The sequence below is a fragment of the Sus scrofa genome, chromosome 7 (assembly GCF_054392235.1).
Source record: "Sus scrofa isolate SSC_HxYL_T2T_F1_AM1 chromosome 7, Sscrofa_HxYL_maternal_Yorkshire_Landrace_v2.0, whole genome shotgun sequence".
In the NCBI taxonomy this organism is placed as follows: Eukaryota; Metazoa; Chordata; class Mammalia; order Artiodactyla; family Suidae; genus Sus; species Sus scrofa.
Window position 1 is genome coordinate 63,865,326 of NC_139389.1, and position 13,748 is coordinate 63,879,073.

The 13,748-nt window shown below is 42.3% G+C and overlaps 1 protein-coding gene across 7 annotated transcripts in view; it reads left to right on the plus strand.

The window, feature by feature from the left end:
• The window catches only part of WDR93 (WD repeat domain 93), a 52,428-nt gene that overhangs the window by 15,232 nt on the left and 23,448 nt on the right, over positions 1-13,748 (plus strand). For 5 of the 7 annotated variants that reach the window (XM_013997115.3, XM_084968611.1, XM_084968609.1 and 2 more), the window contains exons 5-8: positions 5,793-5,871; positions 9,903-10,018; positions 11,836-11,874; positions 12,960-13,044. In XM_013997115.3, the coding sequence (XP_013852569.3) occupies positions 5,793-5,871; positions 9,903-10,018; positions 11,836-11,874; positions 12,960-13,044 (319 nt within the window). The remainder of the gene's footprint in view (positions 1-5,792; positions 5,872-9,902; positions 10,019-11,835; positions 11,875-12,959; positions 13,045-13,748) is intronic. The other 2 variants (XM_084968613.1, XM_084968612.1) reach the window with 1 other exon arrangement.

Sequence of the window (13,748 nt, forward strand, 5' to 3'; positions counted from 1 at the left end):
TTGGTGCAACCACTGTGGAAAACAGTACGGAGATTCCTCAGAAAACTAAAAATAGAACTACCATTTGATCCAGCAATCCCACTCCTGGGCATCTATCCAGAGGAAACCATGACTCGCAAAGACACGTGTACTCCAGTGTTCATTGCAGCACTATGTGCAATAGCCAAGACATAGAAACAACCTAAATGTCCATTGACAGAGGAGTGGATCAAGAAGATGTGGTACATATACACAATGGAATATTACTCAGCCATTAAAAGGAACGAAATACCGGCATTTGTAGCAACATGGATGGACCTGGAAATTATCATGCTAAGTGAAGTCAGCCATACAATGAGACACCAACATCAAATGCTTTCACTGACATGTGGTATCTAAAAAAAGGACAGACTGAACTTCTTTGCAGAACAGATATTGACTCACAGACTTTGAAAAATTTATGGTCTCCGGAGGAGACAGTTTGGGGAATGGGGGGATGCTCTGGGGTTGTGGGATAGAAATCCTATAAAATTGTATTGTGATGGTCATTGTACAACTACAAATGTAATAAATTCATTGAGTAATAATAAAAAAAAAACCTAGAAATAAACCGTGTACTTATGGTCAATTAATCTATGACAAAGGAAGCAAGAATATATAATGGAGAATCAATGTTCTCTCTAACAAATGGTTCTGAGAAAACTGGACAGCTACATGTAAAAGAATGAAATTAGAACATTGCCTAATACCATAAACAAAAATAAACTCAAAATGGATTAAAGACCTAAATGTGGGACCAGATACATAAAACTCCTAGAGGAAAACATGGGCAGAACACTCTTTGACATAAATCACAGCAATATTTTTCTTGGATCTGTCAACTAGAGTAATGGAAGTAAAAGCAAAAATAAACAAGTGGGACCTAATTAAACGTAAAAGTTTTTGTACAGCAAAGGAAACCATAAACAAAATGAAAACAACCTACAGAATGGGAGAAAATATTTGCAAATGATGCAACCAACAAGGGATTAATTTCCAAAATTTATAAGCAGCTCATACAACTCTACATCAAAAAACCAAACAACCTAATTAAAAAATGGGCAGAACTGGGAGTTCCCGTCATGGCTCAGCAGAAACTTATCTGACTAGGAACCATGAGGTTGTGGGTTTGATCCCTGGCCTCACTCAGTGGGTTAAGGATCCGGTGTTGCTGTGAACTGTGGTGTAGGTTGCAGACGCGGCTAGGATCTGGTGTGGCTGTGGCTGTGGATTAGACAGGGAACCTCCATATGCCGAGGGTGCGACCTTGAAAAGACAAAAACACAAACAAACAACCCACAATAGGTATCACCTTACATCTGTTAGAATGGCTGTTATGGAAAAGACAGACATAATAAGTGTTGGAGAAAAGGGAACCCTCGTGTACTGTTGGTGGGAATAAACTGGTGTAGTCACTATGGAAAACAGTATGGAGTTTCCTCAAAAAATTTAAAAAAAAAAGGGGCAGAACCGAATGGACATTTTTCCAAAGAGGAAATGCAGATGGACAACAGGGAAATGAAAAGATGCTCAACATCCCTAAATCATCAGAGAAATGCAAATCAAAACCACAATATCACCTCACCGCTGTCAGAATGACTATTATCAAAAGAACACAAATAACAAATGTTGGCAAGAATGTAGCAGAAAAGGTACACTGTTGGTGGGGAGGTAAATTGGTACAGCCACTGTGGAGGTATGGAGGTCACTGTAAACCAGCGATAATTGAAAAAGATAAAAATCATTTAAAAAAACAGTATGGAGGTTCCTCAAAAAACTAAAATAGAACCATCATATGACCCAGCAATTTCACTCCTAGGTATATGTCAAAAACAAAAAACAAAAACAAACCCAAACCTACAAATTTGGAAAGAACATGCACCCCTGTGTTTACAGTAACGTTACTGATAATTGCCAAGACATGGAAGCAACTTGAGTGTTCATCAACAGATGAGTGGGTCTAGAAGCTACACACACACACAATGAAATACTGTTCAGCCATAAAAAAAGGAGATTTTGCCATCTGCAGCGATATGGATGGAGGTGGAGGGTATTATGAGAAATGAAACAAGTCAGGCAGAGGGGGACAAATACTGTATGATATCACTTCTATGTGGAATCTAAAAAATACAAGTTAGTAAATATAACAACAACAAAAAAGAAGCAGACTCACAGATATAAACAAACAAGTGGGAGTTCCCATCATGCCTCAGCGGTTAAGGAACCCGACTAGCATCCATGAGGACTCGGGTTTGATCACTGGCCTTGCTCAGTGGGTTAAGGATCCCGCATTGCTGTGGCTGTGGTGTGGGCCGGCAGCTTCAGCTCCAATTCGACCCCTAGCCTGGGATCTCCCATATGCTGCAGGTGCAGCCCTAAAAAGACAAAAATAAATAAATAAATAAAAGAACAAACAAGCAGTTACCAGTGGGGAGAGGAAAATGGGGAGGAGAAATATAGAGGCAGAGGATTCGAAGGTACCAACAATTATGTATAAAGTAAGCTACAAGGATATATTATACAACATGGGGAATATAGCCAATATTTCATAACTATAAATGGAGTTTAAACTTTAAAAATTGTGAATCACTGTTTACACCTGTAACTTATATAATATTGTACATTAACTTCAGTTTAAAAAGGAAAGTGAAGGAACAAAGGGATTCGGTCCTTCATTCTTTATTTTGACTGTTGCAGTGAAGATGAGTTTTTGGACTTTTAGAAGCCGTTTGACACCACATAAACCACAAGACAAACCAAGGACTGATGCTCACTGGGGAAAAGAATGCTTAATCTTTTAAAGATTGAATGTTGACCACTGGCCGAATGCTCCCAGTGGGATTTTTCCTAAATAAGCAACAGTAATGTTTTAGGACAATTCACTGGAAAAACTGATCCCTGGGTGGAGGATCCTGCTGTTGGCCAATCTGAAGAATGAAATCTGGATTTGACTGCTCTATTCTCCAGGAATGTTGTTAGGCCAGTTTTTAACCAGCCCCTAAACAGCTGTAATCATTCACTGACCCAGCAGTTCTTCAGATCACACATTAAGAGAATTGTATCTACAATTCTTATCCCTATTAAAGACACAATAATCTGCTAATATTTTGACTGCCAATGTAAAATAAATTAATTAATTAAAATAAAAAAGTGAAAGAAAAACAAAAATAAAAAATGTTTAGGAGTTCCTATCATGGTACAGTGGAAGCGAATCCATCTAGGAACCATGAGGTTGCAGGTTCGATCCCTGGCCTCGCTCAGTGGGTTAAGGATCCAGCATTGCCATGAGCTGTGGTGTAGGACACAGACGCGGCTCAGATCCCATGTTGCTGTGGCTGTGGTGTAGGCCAGCAGCTGTAGCTCCGATTGGACCCCTAGCCTGGGAACCTCCATATGCCACGGGTGCGGCCCTGAAAACACAGAAAGACCAAAAAAAAAAAAAATGTTTAAAGTTCATTCTCCTTAAATAATTTAGGGGCCTTAGCAGCCTAATTAGTCTAGCCATCTTAGAGCTAGTCTTAGAGCTCTTTAAAGGTACAGCCCAACCATACACATTGAGTTTTTATCTGGCCCAAAATTTTAGCAGACTTCATACTAGGGTTACATTCAGTCTCTAGTTAATTTGGACTGAATGTTTGTGTCCCCCAAAAATTCATGTTGAAATCTTAACCCCTGATGTGATGGTGTTAGGAGGTGGGGGCCTTGGGGAGATTAGGTCATGAGGGCAGAGTTCTCATGAATGGGGTTCTTATGAATGTGCCCTTATGAGACCCAGAGAGTTCCTTTAACCCTTACACACCATGTGAGAACACAGCTAGAGGTGGCAGGCAGTGCTTTCCAGACACCAAATCTGGCAGAAATTCCTGGAAATCTTGGATTTCCAGCCTCCAGGACTATGAAGAATAAATGTTAATTGTTTATGAGCCACCCAGTCTATGGTGTTTGTTACAGAAACTCAAACAGACCATGACACTAGTGTGGTCTAGATAGATCCTTTTTTCAAGCAACTGATCAGAGTTTCCAGGGCCATGTAGAACTTGTTTCAACTCACTTTGAATAACTGAGGTCTGTAGGGGGTTGTGAAACTGACCAGGACCTCTGATAGCCTGAAATCACCACAAATTATTGAGTATTTAAGAAACCAGTAAATAAGCCCCAAACCTTTAGACGGAGAGTTCCTGTCATGGCTCAGTGGTAACAAACCCGACTAGTATCCATGAGGATGCGGGTTTGATCCCTGGCCTTGATCAGTGGGTTAAGGATCCAGGTTGCCCTGAGCTGTGGTGTAGGTCGTAGACATGGCTCTGATCCGGCGTTGCTGTACCTATAGTGTTAGGCTGGCAGCTGCAGCTCTGATTTGACCCCTAGCCTGAACACTTCCATATGCCGCAGGTACGGCCCTAAAAAGCCAAAAAAAAAAAAGGGTATTAAAAAAAACCCAGGGAGTTCCCGTCGTGGCGCAGTGGTTAACGAATCCGACTAGGAACCATGAGGTTGCGGGTTCGGTCCCTGCCCTTGCTCAGTGGCTTAACGATCCGGCGTTGCCTTGAGCTGTGGTGTAGGTTTCAGACGCGGCTCGGATCCTGCGTTGCTGTGGCTCTGGCGTAGGCCGGTGGCTACAGCTCCGATTCAACCCCTAGCCTGGGAACCTCCATATGCCGTGGAAGCGGCCCAAGAAATAGCAACAACAACAACAACAAAAAGACAAAAGACAAAAAATAAATAAATAAATTAATTAATTAATAAAATAAAATTAAATTAAAAAAAAAAAAAAACCCAGGAGTTCCCGTCGTGGCGCAGTGGTTAACGAATCCAACTAGGAACCATGAGGTTGCAGGTTCGATCCCTGACCTTGCTCAGTGGGTTAAATATCCGGCATTGCTGTGAGCTGTGGTGTAGGTCGCAGACGCAGCTCGGATCCAGCGTTGCTGTGGCTCTGGCGTAGGCTGGTGCCTACAGCTCTGATTGGACCCCTGGCCTGGGAACCTCCGCATGCTAAAGGAGTGGCCCTAGAAAAGGCAAAAAGACAAAAAAAAAAAAAAAAAAAGAGAGAGAGAGGAGTTCCGGCCGTGGCGCAGTGGTTAATGAATCCGACTAGGAACCATGAGGTTGCAGGTTCGATCCCTGACCTTGCTCAGTGGGTTAAATATCCGGCATTGCTGTGAGCTGTGGTGTAGGTCGCAGACGCAGCTCGGATCCAGCGTTGCTGTGGCTCTGGCGTAGGCTGGTGGCTGCAGCTCCGATTCAACCCCTAGCCTGGGAACCTCCATATGCCGTGGGAGTGGTCCAAGAAATAGCAAAAAAAAAAAACAAAACAAAACCCAAGCACCTTTAAACAGAAAATTGAATTCCATGTCTTTAAATACAGTCTTGTCCAACTCCTGTACAAAAATGGAAAGTTTGAAGCCTTTTTTTTTTTTTTTTTTTTTTAGGGCTGCACCAGCGGCATATGGAAGTTCCCAGGCTAGGGGTCAAATCAGAGCTGCAGCTGCCAGCCTACGTCACAGCCACAGCAATGCCAGATCCGAGCCTCGTCTGTGACCTACACCACAGCTTACAGCAATGCTGGATCCCCGACCCATTAAGCAGGCCAGGGACTGAATCTTCACGGATGCTAGTCGGATTCATTTCCACTGCATCACAATGGGAACTCCCAAGGCATCTTTTTATGCTTGAGCTTTAAAAGGATTTATGTTCCCTGGTAAGAACCACAAATACACTCTTCTTCTGTCATCAGGCTGAGCTTACTCTATCAGCATCTCTGTATTTTTCAGGATGATACCAGCAAGCAGACCACCTGTGTAAAGATGGAGGTTTCCGAAGGAGGGGACTTTGCAGCCTTCCTCCTCCAAGGCAAGACTAACCAGAGGTTCTTAAAATGGTTCACATTTGCCTACTCTTCCAGATAATCACTCCCCCTACCATCCTTTTATTTAGAAATAATTTACAGAAGAGTTGTAACCATAGGACAGAATTCCCCTAACTGCTTTATCCAGTTTCCCTAATATCAACATTTAACATAACCATGATACATTTGTCAAAATTAAACAAATAACATTGGTATAACATTATTAACTACAGGGTTTTTTTTTTAGATTTTACTAGTTTTTCTTCTAATTTTTCACTCCAAGTTTCAATCCAACGTATCATATTGCATTTATTCATCATCTTTTTAGTCTACAACTATTTGCAACAATGTCTTGGTCTTTCTTTGTTTTTCATGACCTTGACATTGATGAAGAGTACCAGTCAGATATTTTTTCTTTTTTTGTTTTTCTTTCTGCTTTTTTAGGGCCACATCCATGGTATACAGAGGTTCCCAGGCTAGGGTCTAATTGGAGCTACAACTGCCGGCCTAGCCACAGCCACAGCAATGCCAGATCCGAGCCTTGTCTGTGACCTACACCACAGCTCATGGCAATGCTGGATTCTTAACCCACTGAGCGAGGCCAGAGATCCAACCCCGAAACCTCATGGTTCCTAGTCAGATTCGTTTCCACTGCGCCAGTGGAACTCCACCAATCAGATATTTTGTGCAATGTTCCTGATTTGTTTGTCTGACTCTTTCTTCATGCTTCAACCTGGGTTAAGGGTTTGGGAGAAGGTCCGGAAGAAGTGACATGCTCTTCTTGTCGCATTATATCAGGGGGAAGTAGTAGCAGTGTGACCACTCCTGCTGATGTCACCCTTGATCACTTAAGTAAAATGACCTGCCACTTTCCTCCGCAGTTGAGCTCCTGTTCTTCTGTTTCCATACTCTAAGTCCAGACCATACTCAAGGGGAGAGAATTTAAGCACAATTTCCTAGATATATAAGGATCAAAAATATTTAAGACATACACTGAAACTGCCACAGTGACTGATAAATTGAAGGGAGATACTTTGAGAATATCCTGTTTCTCCGTAAAGTTTTGCCCCCCAATTTTTATTTTTTATTTTTATTTATTTATTTATTTTTTGTCTTTTTGCCATTTCTTGGGCCACTCCCGTGGCATATAGAGGTTCCTAGGCTAGGGGTCTAGTTGGAGCTGTAGCCGCCAGCCTACGCCAGAGCCACAGCAACATGGGACCCGAGCCGTGTCTACAACCTACACCACAGCCTACAGCAACGCCAGATCCTTAACCCACTGAGCAAGGGCAGGGACTGAACCCACAACCTCGTGGTTCCTAGTTGGATTCATTAACCACTGCGCCACAACGGGAACTCCTGCCCCCCAATTTATAGAAGAAAATAGATAAATGTTTTGGCTACACCTCATGGCATGTGGAAGTTCCCAGGCCAGGAATCAAACCTGTGCCACAGCAGTGACCCGAACCCCAGCAGTGACAACGCCAGATCCTTAACCACGAGGCTACCAGGGAACTCTGACAGAACATATTTTATTCAAGTGATTGTAAGCATGATTTTTAAATATTTAGATGTATCGTATGTTAGCCTCTATACTCTTGTCCCAGGCTCCTCAAATGTTAGGTGCTTGAGGAAGATATATATTTTATAATGCTTTATGCATCAAAGGAAGCTTTTTTATTCATCTATTTGTTATTCATTTATTATTTTTTAGAACAGCTGTAGTTTCATGGCAAAATTGAGGAAAGGTACAGAGATTCCCTATATACCCTCTCTGGCCCCACACATGTGTAGCCTCCCCCATTATCAACAACACCGGTACATTTGTTACTACTGATGCACCTGCATGGACACATCATAATCACCCAAGGACCAGTCATCCAAAGATTGTTTACATTCCGGTTCTCTCTGGTGTTATACATTAGATGGGTTTGGACAAATGTATAATGACATGGATCCATCATCAAGCTGTCATACAGAGTGTTTTCAATGCCCCACAAATCTTTGGTGCTCTATCTCTTCATCCCTCCCCTCTCCCCAACTCCTGGCAACCACTGACCCCTTTACTGTCTGCATAGTTTTGCTTTTTCCAGAATGTCATGTAGTTGGAATCATACAGTATGTAGCTTTTCACTTTCACATAGTAATATTCATTTAAACTTAGCTTATTTCTCTTTAATTTTTTATGAAAGTATAGTTCATTTATAATGTTCTGTCAATTTCTGCTGTAAAGTGACCCAGTCATATCTATCTATCTAGCTATCTATACACACACACACATTATTTTTCTCAAATTATCTTCCATCATGTTCTATCACAAGTAATTGGATATAGTTCCCTGTGCTACACAGCAGTACCTCATTGCTTATCCATTCTATTTTTTTCAATTTTTTTATTTCCCCAATACAGTTTTTTTCCTACTGTACAGCATGGTGACCCAGTTACACATACAGGTATACATTCTTTTTTCTCACATTATCATGCTCCATCATAAGTGACTAGACATAGTTCCCAGTGCTACACAGCAGGATCTCATTGCTAATCCATTCCAACGGCAATATTTGCCTCTATTAACCCCAAACTCCCAGGCCATCCCACTCCCTCCCCCTCCCGCTTGGCAACCACAAGTCTATTCTCCAAGTCCATGATTTCCTTTTCAGTGGAAAGATTCATTTGTGCCATGTATTAGATTCCAGATATAAGTGATATCATATGGTATTTGTCTTTCTCTTTCTTACTCCACTTAGTATGAGAGTCTCTATTTCCATCCATGTTGCTGCAAATGGCATTATTTTGTTCTTTTTTATGACTGAGTAGTATTCCATTGTGTATATATACCACATCTTCCTAATCCAATCATCTGTCAATGGACGTTTGGGTTGTTTCCATGTCTTGGCTATTGTGAATAGTGCTGCAATGAACATGCGGGTGCATGTGTCTTTTTCAAGGAAAGTTTTGTCCAGATATATGCCCAGGAGTGAGATTGCTGGGTCATAGGTTAGTTCTATGTATAGTTTTCTAAGGTACCTCCATATTGTTCTCCATAGTGGTTGTATCAGTTTACATTCCCACCAGCAGTGCAGGAGGGTTCCCTTTTCTCCACACCCCCTCCAGCATTTGTTATTTGTGGACTTATTAATGATGGACCTTCTGACTTATCCATTCTAAATGTAATAGTTGCAACTACTAAACCCAAACTCCCATCCATCCCACTCCCTCCCCTGTCCCCCTTGGCAATCCCAAGTCTGTTCTCCATGTCTGTTACTGTTTTGTAGGTAGGTTCATTTGTGACATATTTTAGATTAAAGGAACCTTTTATACTATCTGAGTCATGACTTGCTGGGACTGTCGTGACAAAGTGCCATAGCTGGGTGGGTTTAAACCACAGATAGTTATTCCCTCACAGCTCTGGAGGCCAGGAGTCTGAAATCCAGGTGTCTATGTGATTACTCTTTCGGGGAAGCATTTAGCCAGAATCCCATGATGGGAAAGTAACCTTTCCCAGGTTGGCACGTATTCAGTATAGAAGTGGAACATGCTTCTCTAGCAAGAGAGAGTTTCACAACCACCCCATGGCATGTCACCTCCTTAAATCTTGGTCAGAAGAATCCACTTGGGGCATCTCCCTGGATTCTAACCCTTTCTCAGCCATACTTTTCTGATTCTATATATGCCATTTTCCTCCCCAGATGGGAAGAGCTGTAAGACAAAATGTCAGTGGAATTTACTGTTTGGAACCTAGAAAACGTGGGGACCAGGCAGAGCAGACAACTGGGTTACAACTGTTACATCAGCACTGAGAGTATGAGAAGCCCCTATTTCCTTTAGACGTGGTGGATGGAGAGGAGGAGCCAGCAGCTCTCCGTGAGTGAAGGCTAGAATAACCACTCCACAACCACGTCTCTCAATTTGTCAGAGTTGCTGTTCCAAGGGTTCCTGCTGGTCTCTGTGCCAGCAGTTCTGAGAAGGCCGTTTCTCAGAGGCAACTTGTTGCCTGCTTGTGGTTGCTCAATGCTTTCCTGGTTTCCCAATGCAGGAGCCGGAGATATTTGGCTGGACGTGTATAAATTGCCTAAGGAGTCTTGGCTCAAGGAAGTGGAGCACCCCCAATTCGCCTTGAATCCAAAGAAAAGAGTCAGACAGCTGCAACTGGTAGGAAACAACTTATGTTTCTCCTACCCTTGACCCCCACATCTAGCCTAAACCCTGCAATTTCAGGATGAAGGAGGCCTCTGGAGACACTAAAAGAGGACAAGAGGCACACCGGCCCCTGTCTCTCAAACTGATTTGCTTTGGTTAAAATAAGATGTTACAAAGTAGAGGTGTTGGAGTTCCTGCTGTGGTGCACCTGGTTAAAGATCCGGCATTGTCTCTGGGGCGGTGTGGTTTTGAACCCTGGCCTGGCACAGGGGGTTAAGGATCTAGCATTTCTGCAGCTGTGGCTCGGATCTGATCCCTGGTCTGAACACTTCCGTATGCCGCACATGGAGATCAAACCAGCCCCTCCACAGAGACAAGCTGGGTCATGGTCACCCACCATGCTGCAGTGGGAACTCCTGCACTTATTATGTTTTAATCAACAACTAAATTAATTGAGTAGACCTTTGAAACGTATTGTATTACATACTAAATAATCTGTAAAATTGTTAATGTAGGAGACCAAGATTGAGACTCATAGTTGATGCTGAGCTCATTGAGTGGCTCTGGGTAAAAGTTTTTTTCTCTCCGGTGAATGTCTTCATGACAGGGTATGATCTTGTATCTCTGGAAGTTACCGGCCCAGAGAACTTCCTCTTCTAAACTCGTACAGAATTTATTCTCTGTACGTCTCTGTGGTGCTTCTCACACACACTCCTGTTGTGCATGGCATTCCTTCCCTCCTAACTAGGTGATCAGTTTCTAGGTGATTAAGGTCATATCTTCTGCTTTTTTAAATCAGCCAACCCTTTGGCATCCTACTTGGTATCCAACAGATAGAATTTTTGGAGGGATTATTCTCCGAGTGGGAAAAGCACCTTTTGGAATGGGGGTGGTTCCTTGCCACAACCTAATCGGTTTCTATAACTGGGAAGCAGTTAACTACTGCCAGTTGACAGTGGTAGTTCTTGTACCATTGTACAAGAATTATATGTTGAGTTACTTAAATATAATGGCCAACATCATGGATATATTTTTTTGCCCGTCAGAAATTTCACTTCAGGGAGTTCCCGTCTCGGCTCAGTGGTTAACGAATCCAACTAGGAACCATGAGGTTGCGGGTTCGATCCCTGGCCTTGCTCAGTGGGTTAAGGATCTGGTGTTGCCGTGAGCTGTGGTGTAGGTTGCAGACATGGCTCAGATCCCGCATTGCTGTGGCTCTGGTGTAGGCCGGCGGCTACAGCTCCAATTAGACCCCTAGCCTGGGAACCTCCATATGCCGTGGGAGCGGTTCAAGAAATGAAAAAGGACAAAAAAAAAAAAAAAAAAGAAAGAAAGAAATATTCACTTCAGGGGTTCCCTTGTGGCACAGGTGTGGCATAGGTTTGATCCCTGGCCTGAGAAAGAAAGAGACAGAGAGACAGACAGAGACAGACAGACAGACAGAGACAGAGAGAAAGGAAGGAAGGAGAAAAGAAGGAAGGAAAGAGGAAGGAAGGAGGAAAGGAAGGGAGGGAGGGAGGAAGGAAGACTCATTTCTCCTTAGATTTTTGTAAGAGTCTCCTAGTGATCTCACTTCCACTCACGTCTCCTCTTACTGTCACTCAGGATTTCTTGTTTCCCCAAATATGTCTGACGATCCTAGAGAACAGGAATTGTGCTAAAATCCTGCAGGCCGGAGGACCACGGAGTTAGTGATCCTCCATGTCTACAGGCTGAGTTCATTTCTCGCGAGAGTAACTGGAGGGAAGAAGGCGCGTCTGAAAGGTTAAGGGAGAACGGGAAGATGTGCCAAAGCCAACTGCGCATTCATTTCTCATTTTTATCCTCAGGACACTCTTGATCCCATGACTGCAGACAATTTAGAAATGGTAAGAAACTTTAAAGAAAATCTAAGTTGCAGGTTAGACACGTGGCTCGGATTTTTTAGATTCTATTAAATTATCCTCCAAAAATGGCCTATGAGTTTACATTTAGTCATTATTTCTCCACAGACCAATGAACTTGATGTTATCAACTAATTGACTTTTTTTGCAAACTGATTAAACAAAATGGCATCTCGTGTTAATTTTCACTAATCTCTTCATATTTTTATTGGCTATGAAGTTTTTTTCTTCTGTGAATTGTCTGTGGATTCTTCGCCCATTATGTATTTTCTTCCAACCTATTATTTCACTTTTTACCTTGTTTATGTGCCTTTTTGTTGTAAAGAAGTTTTAGATTTTGATATAGACAGAATTTTCAGTTTTTTCTTTACAGGTATTATACTTAAGAAGGCTTTCTCTATCTCAACATTATATATAAATTCTCCTGTGTTTTCTTCTAATACTTTCATAGTTGGCTTTTTTTTTTTTTGACATTTAACTCTTTAATACACATGGGAGTTTCTTTTGTGAATGGAGCAAGGAGGGGATCAACTTTTATCTATTTTTAAATTTTTGATTATTTTATTATTTTATTTTTTATTTTTGGCCACACCCACAGCATGCAGAAGTTCACGCCAGAGATCCAGCCCAAGCCATAGCAGTGACAACACCAGATCCTTAACTGCTAGGCTACCAGGGAACTCCTGAAATGAGTTTTTTGCTGCTGGAGTTTTGTTTTGTTTTGTTTTGTTTTGCTTTGCTTTTTAGGGCCACACCCTGCAGCATAAGGAAGTTCCCAGGCTAGAGTTTGAATTGAAGCTACAGGTGCCAGCCTATGCCACAGCCACAGCAGTGAAGGATCCGAGTCGAGTCTGCAACCTACACCACAGGTCACGGTAATGCCACAGCTCATGGCAATGCCAGATCGCTGACCCACTGAGCAAGGCCAGTGATTGAACCTGCACCCTCATGGATCCTAGTCAGATTCATTTCCACTGCGCCACAATGGGAACTCTCTGAAGTAAGTATTTTTAATGATCCTGTTTTATCTCCTTTGTTGGCTTATTAGCCGTGCCTTTTCCTTATTGTAGGATATAAACATTTGTTTTAGAGGAGATTTTAAGCTGAGTCATCCAGTTTACATAATGAAGATCAAACCACCCAAACCAGTTGCAGGTGGGTAGAATTCGATGAATATTCTCTTTCCTTTTACCATTGATTTCTCAGTTTCTTCTTTGCCTTTCTCTACATTTCCCATCTTTCCCATTTATTAGCAGCAATATCTAATTTACAAGTATGGTTCTGAATATAACTTTTTTGTTTTGTTTTGTTTTTGTTTTTTAGTGCCGCACCTGCAGCATATGGAAGTTCTCAGGCAAGGGGTTAAATCAGGGGTATAGCTGGCGGCCTATGCCACAGCCACAGCAATGTTGGGATCCAAGCCACATCTGTGACCTACATCACAGCCACAGCTCATGGCAATACCGGATCCCAGACCCACTGAGCAAGCCCAGGGATCGAACCCGCATCCTCATGGATACTAGTCAGGTTCCTTTATGCTGCACCATGAAGGGAACTCCCAGGAAGATAACTTTTTAAGTTATAAGCTCTGGGACCTACAGACTAAGTATACAGTTAACTAACAGAATTGGGACATCAGGAAAGAGACATGTTCCCCGAGTGCTGTAGAGTTCATTCATTTGTTCCTACATTCCTTCGCTGATTCATTCATCAGTGCTTGCTGAGTGCCAATAATGCACCAAGCACAAAGATGAATAAAACACATTTCCTGTGCTCTCAAAGCTGCTAGTATAGCAAGAGAGAATAGGAGGAAACTACCATAGTAGGATATAATAGATGCAGTAATGGGGAACATCCAG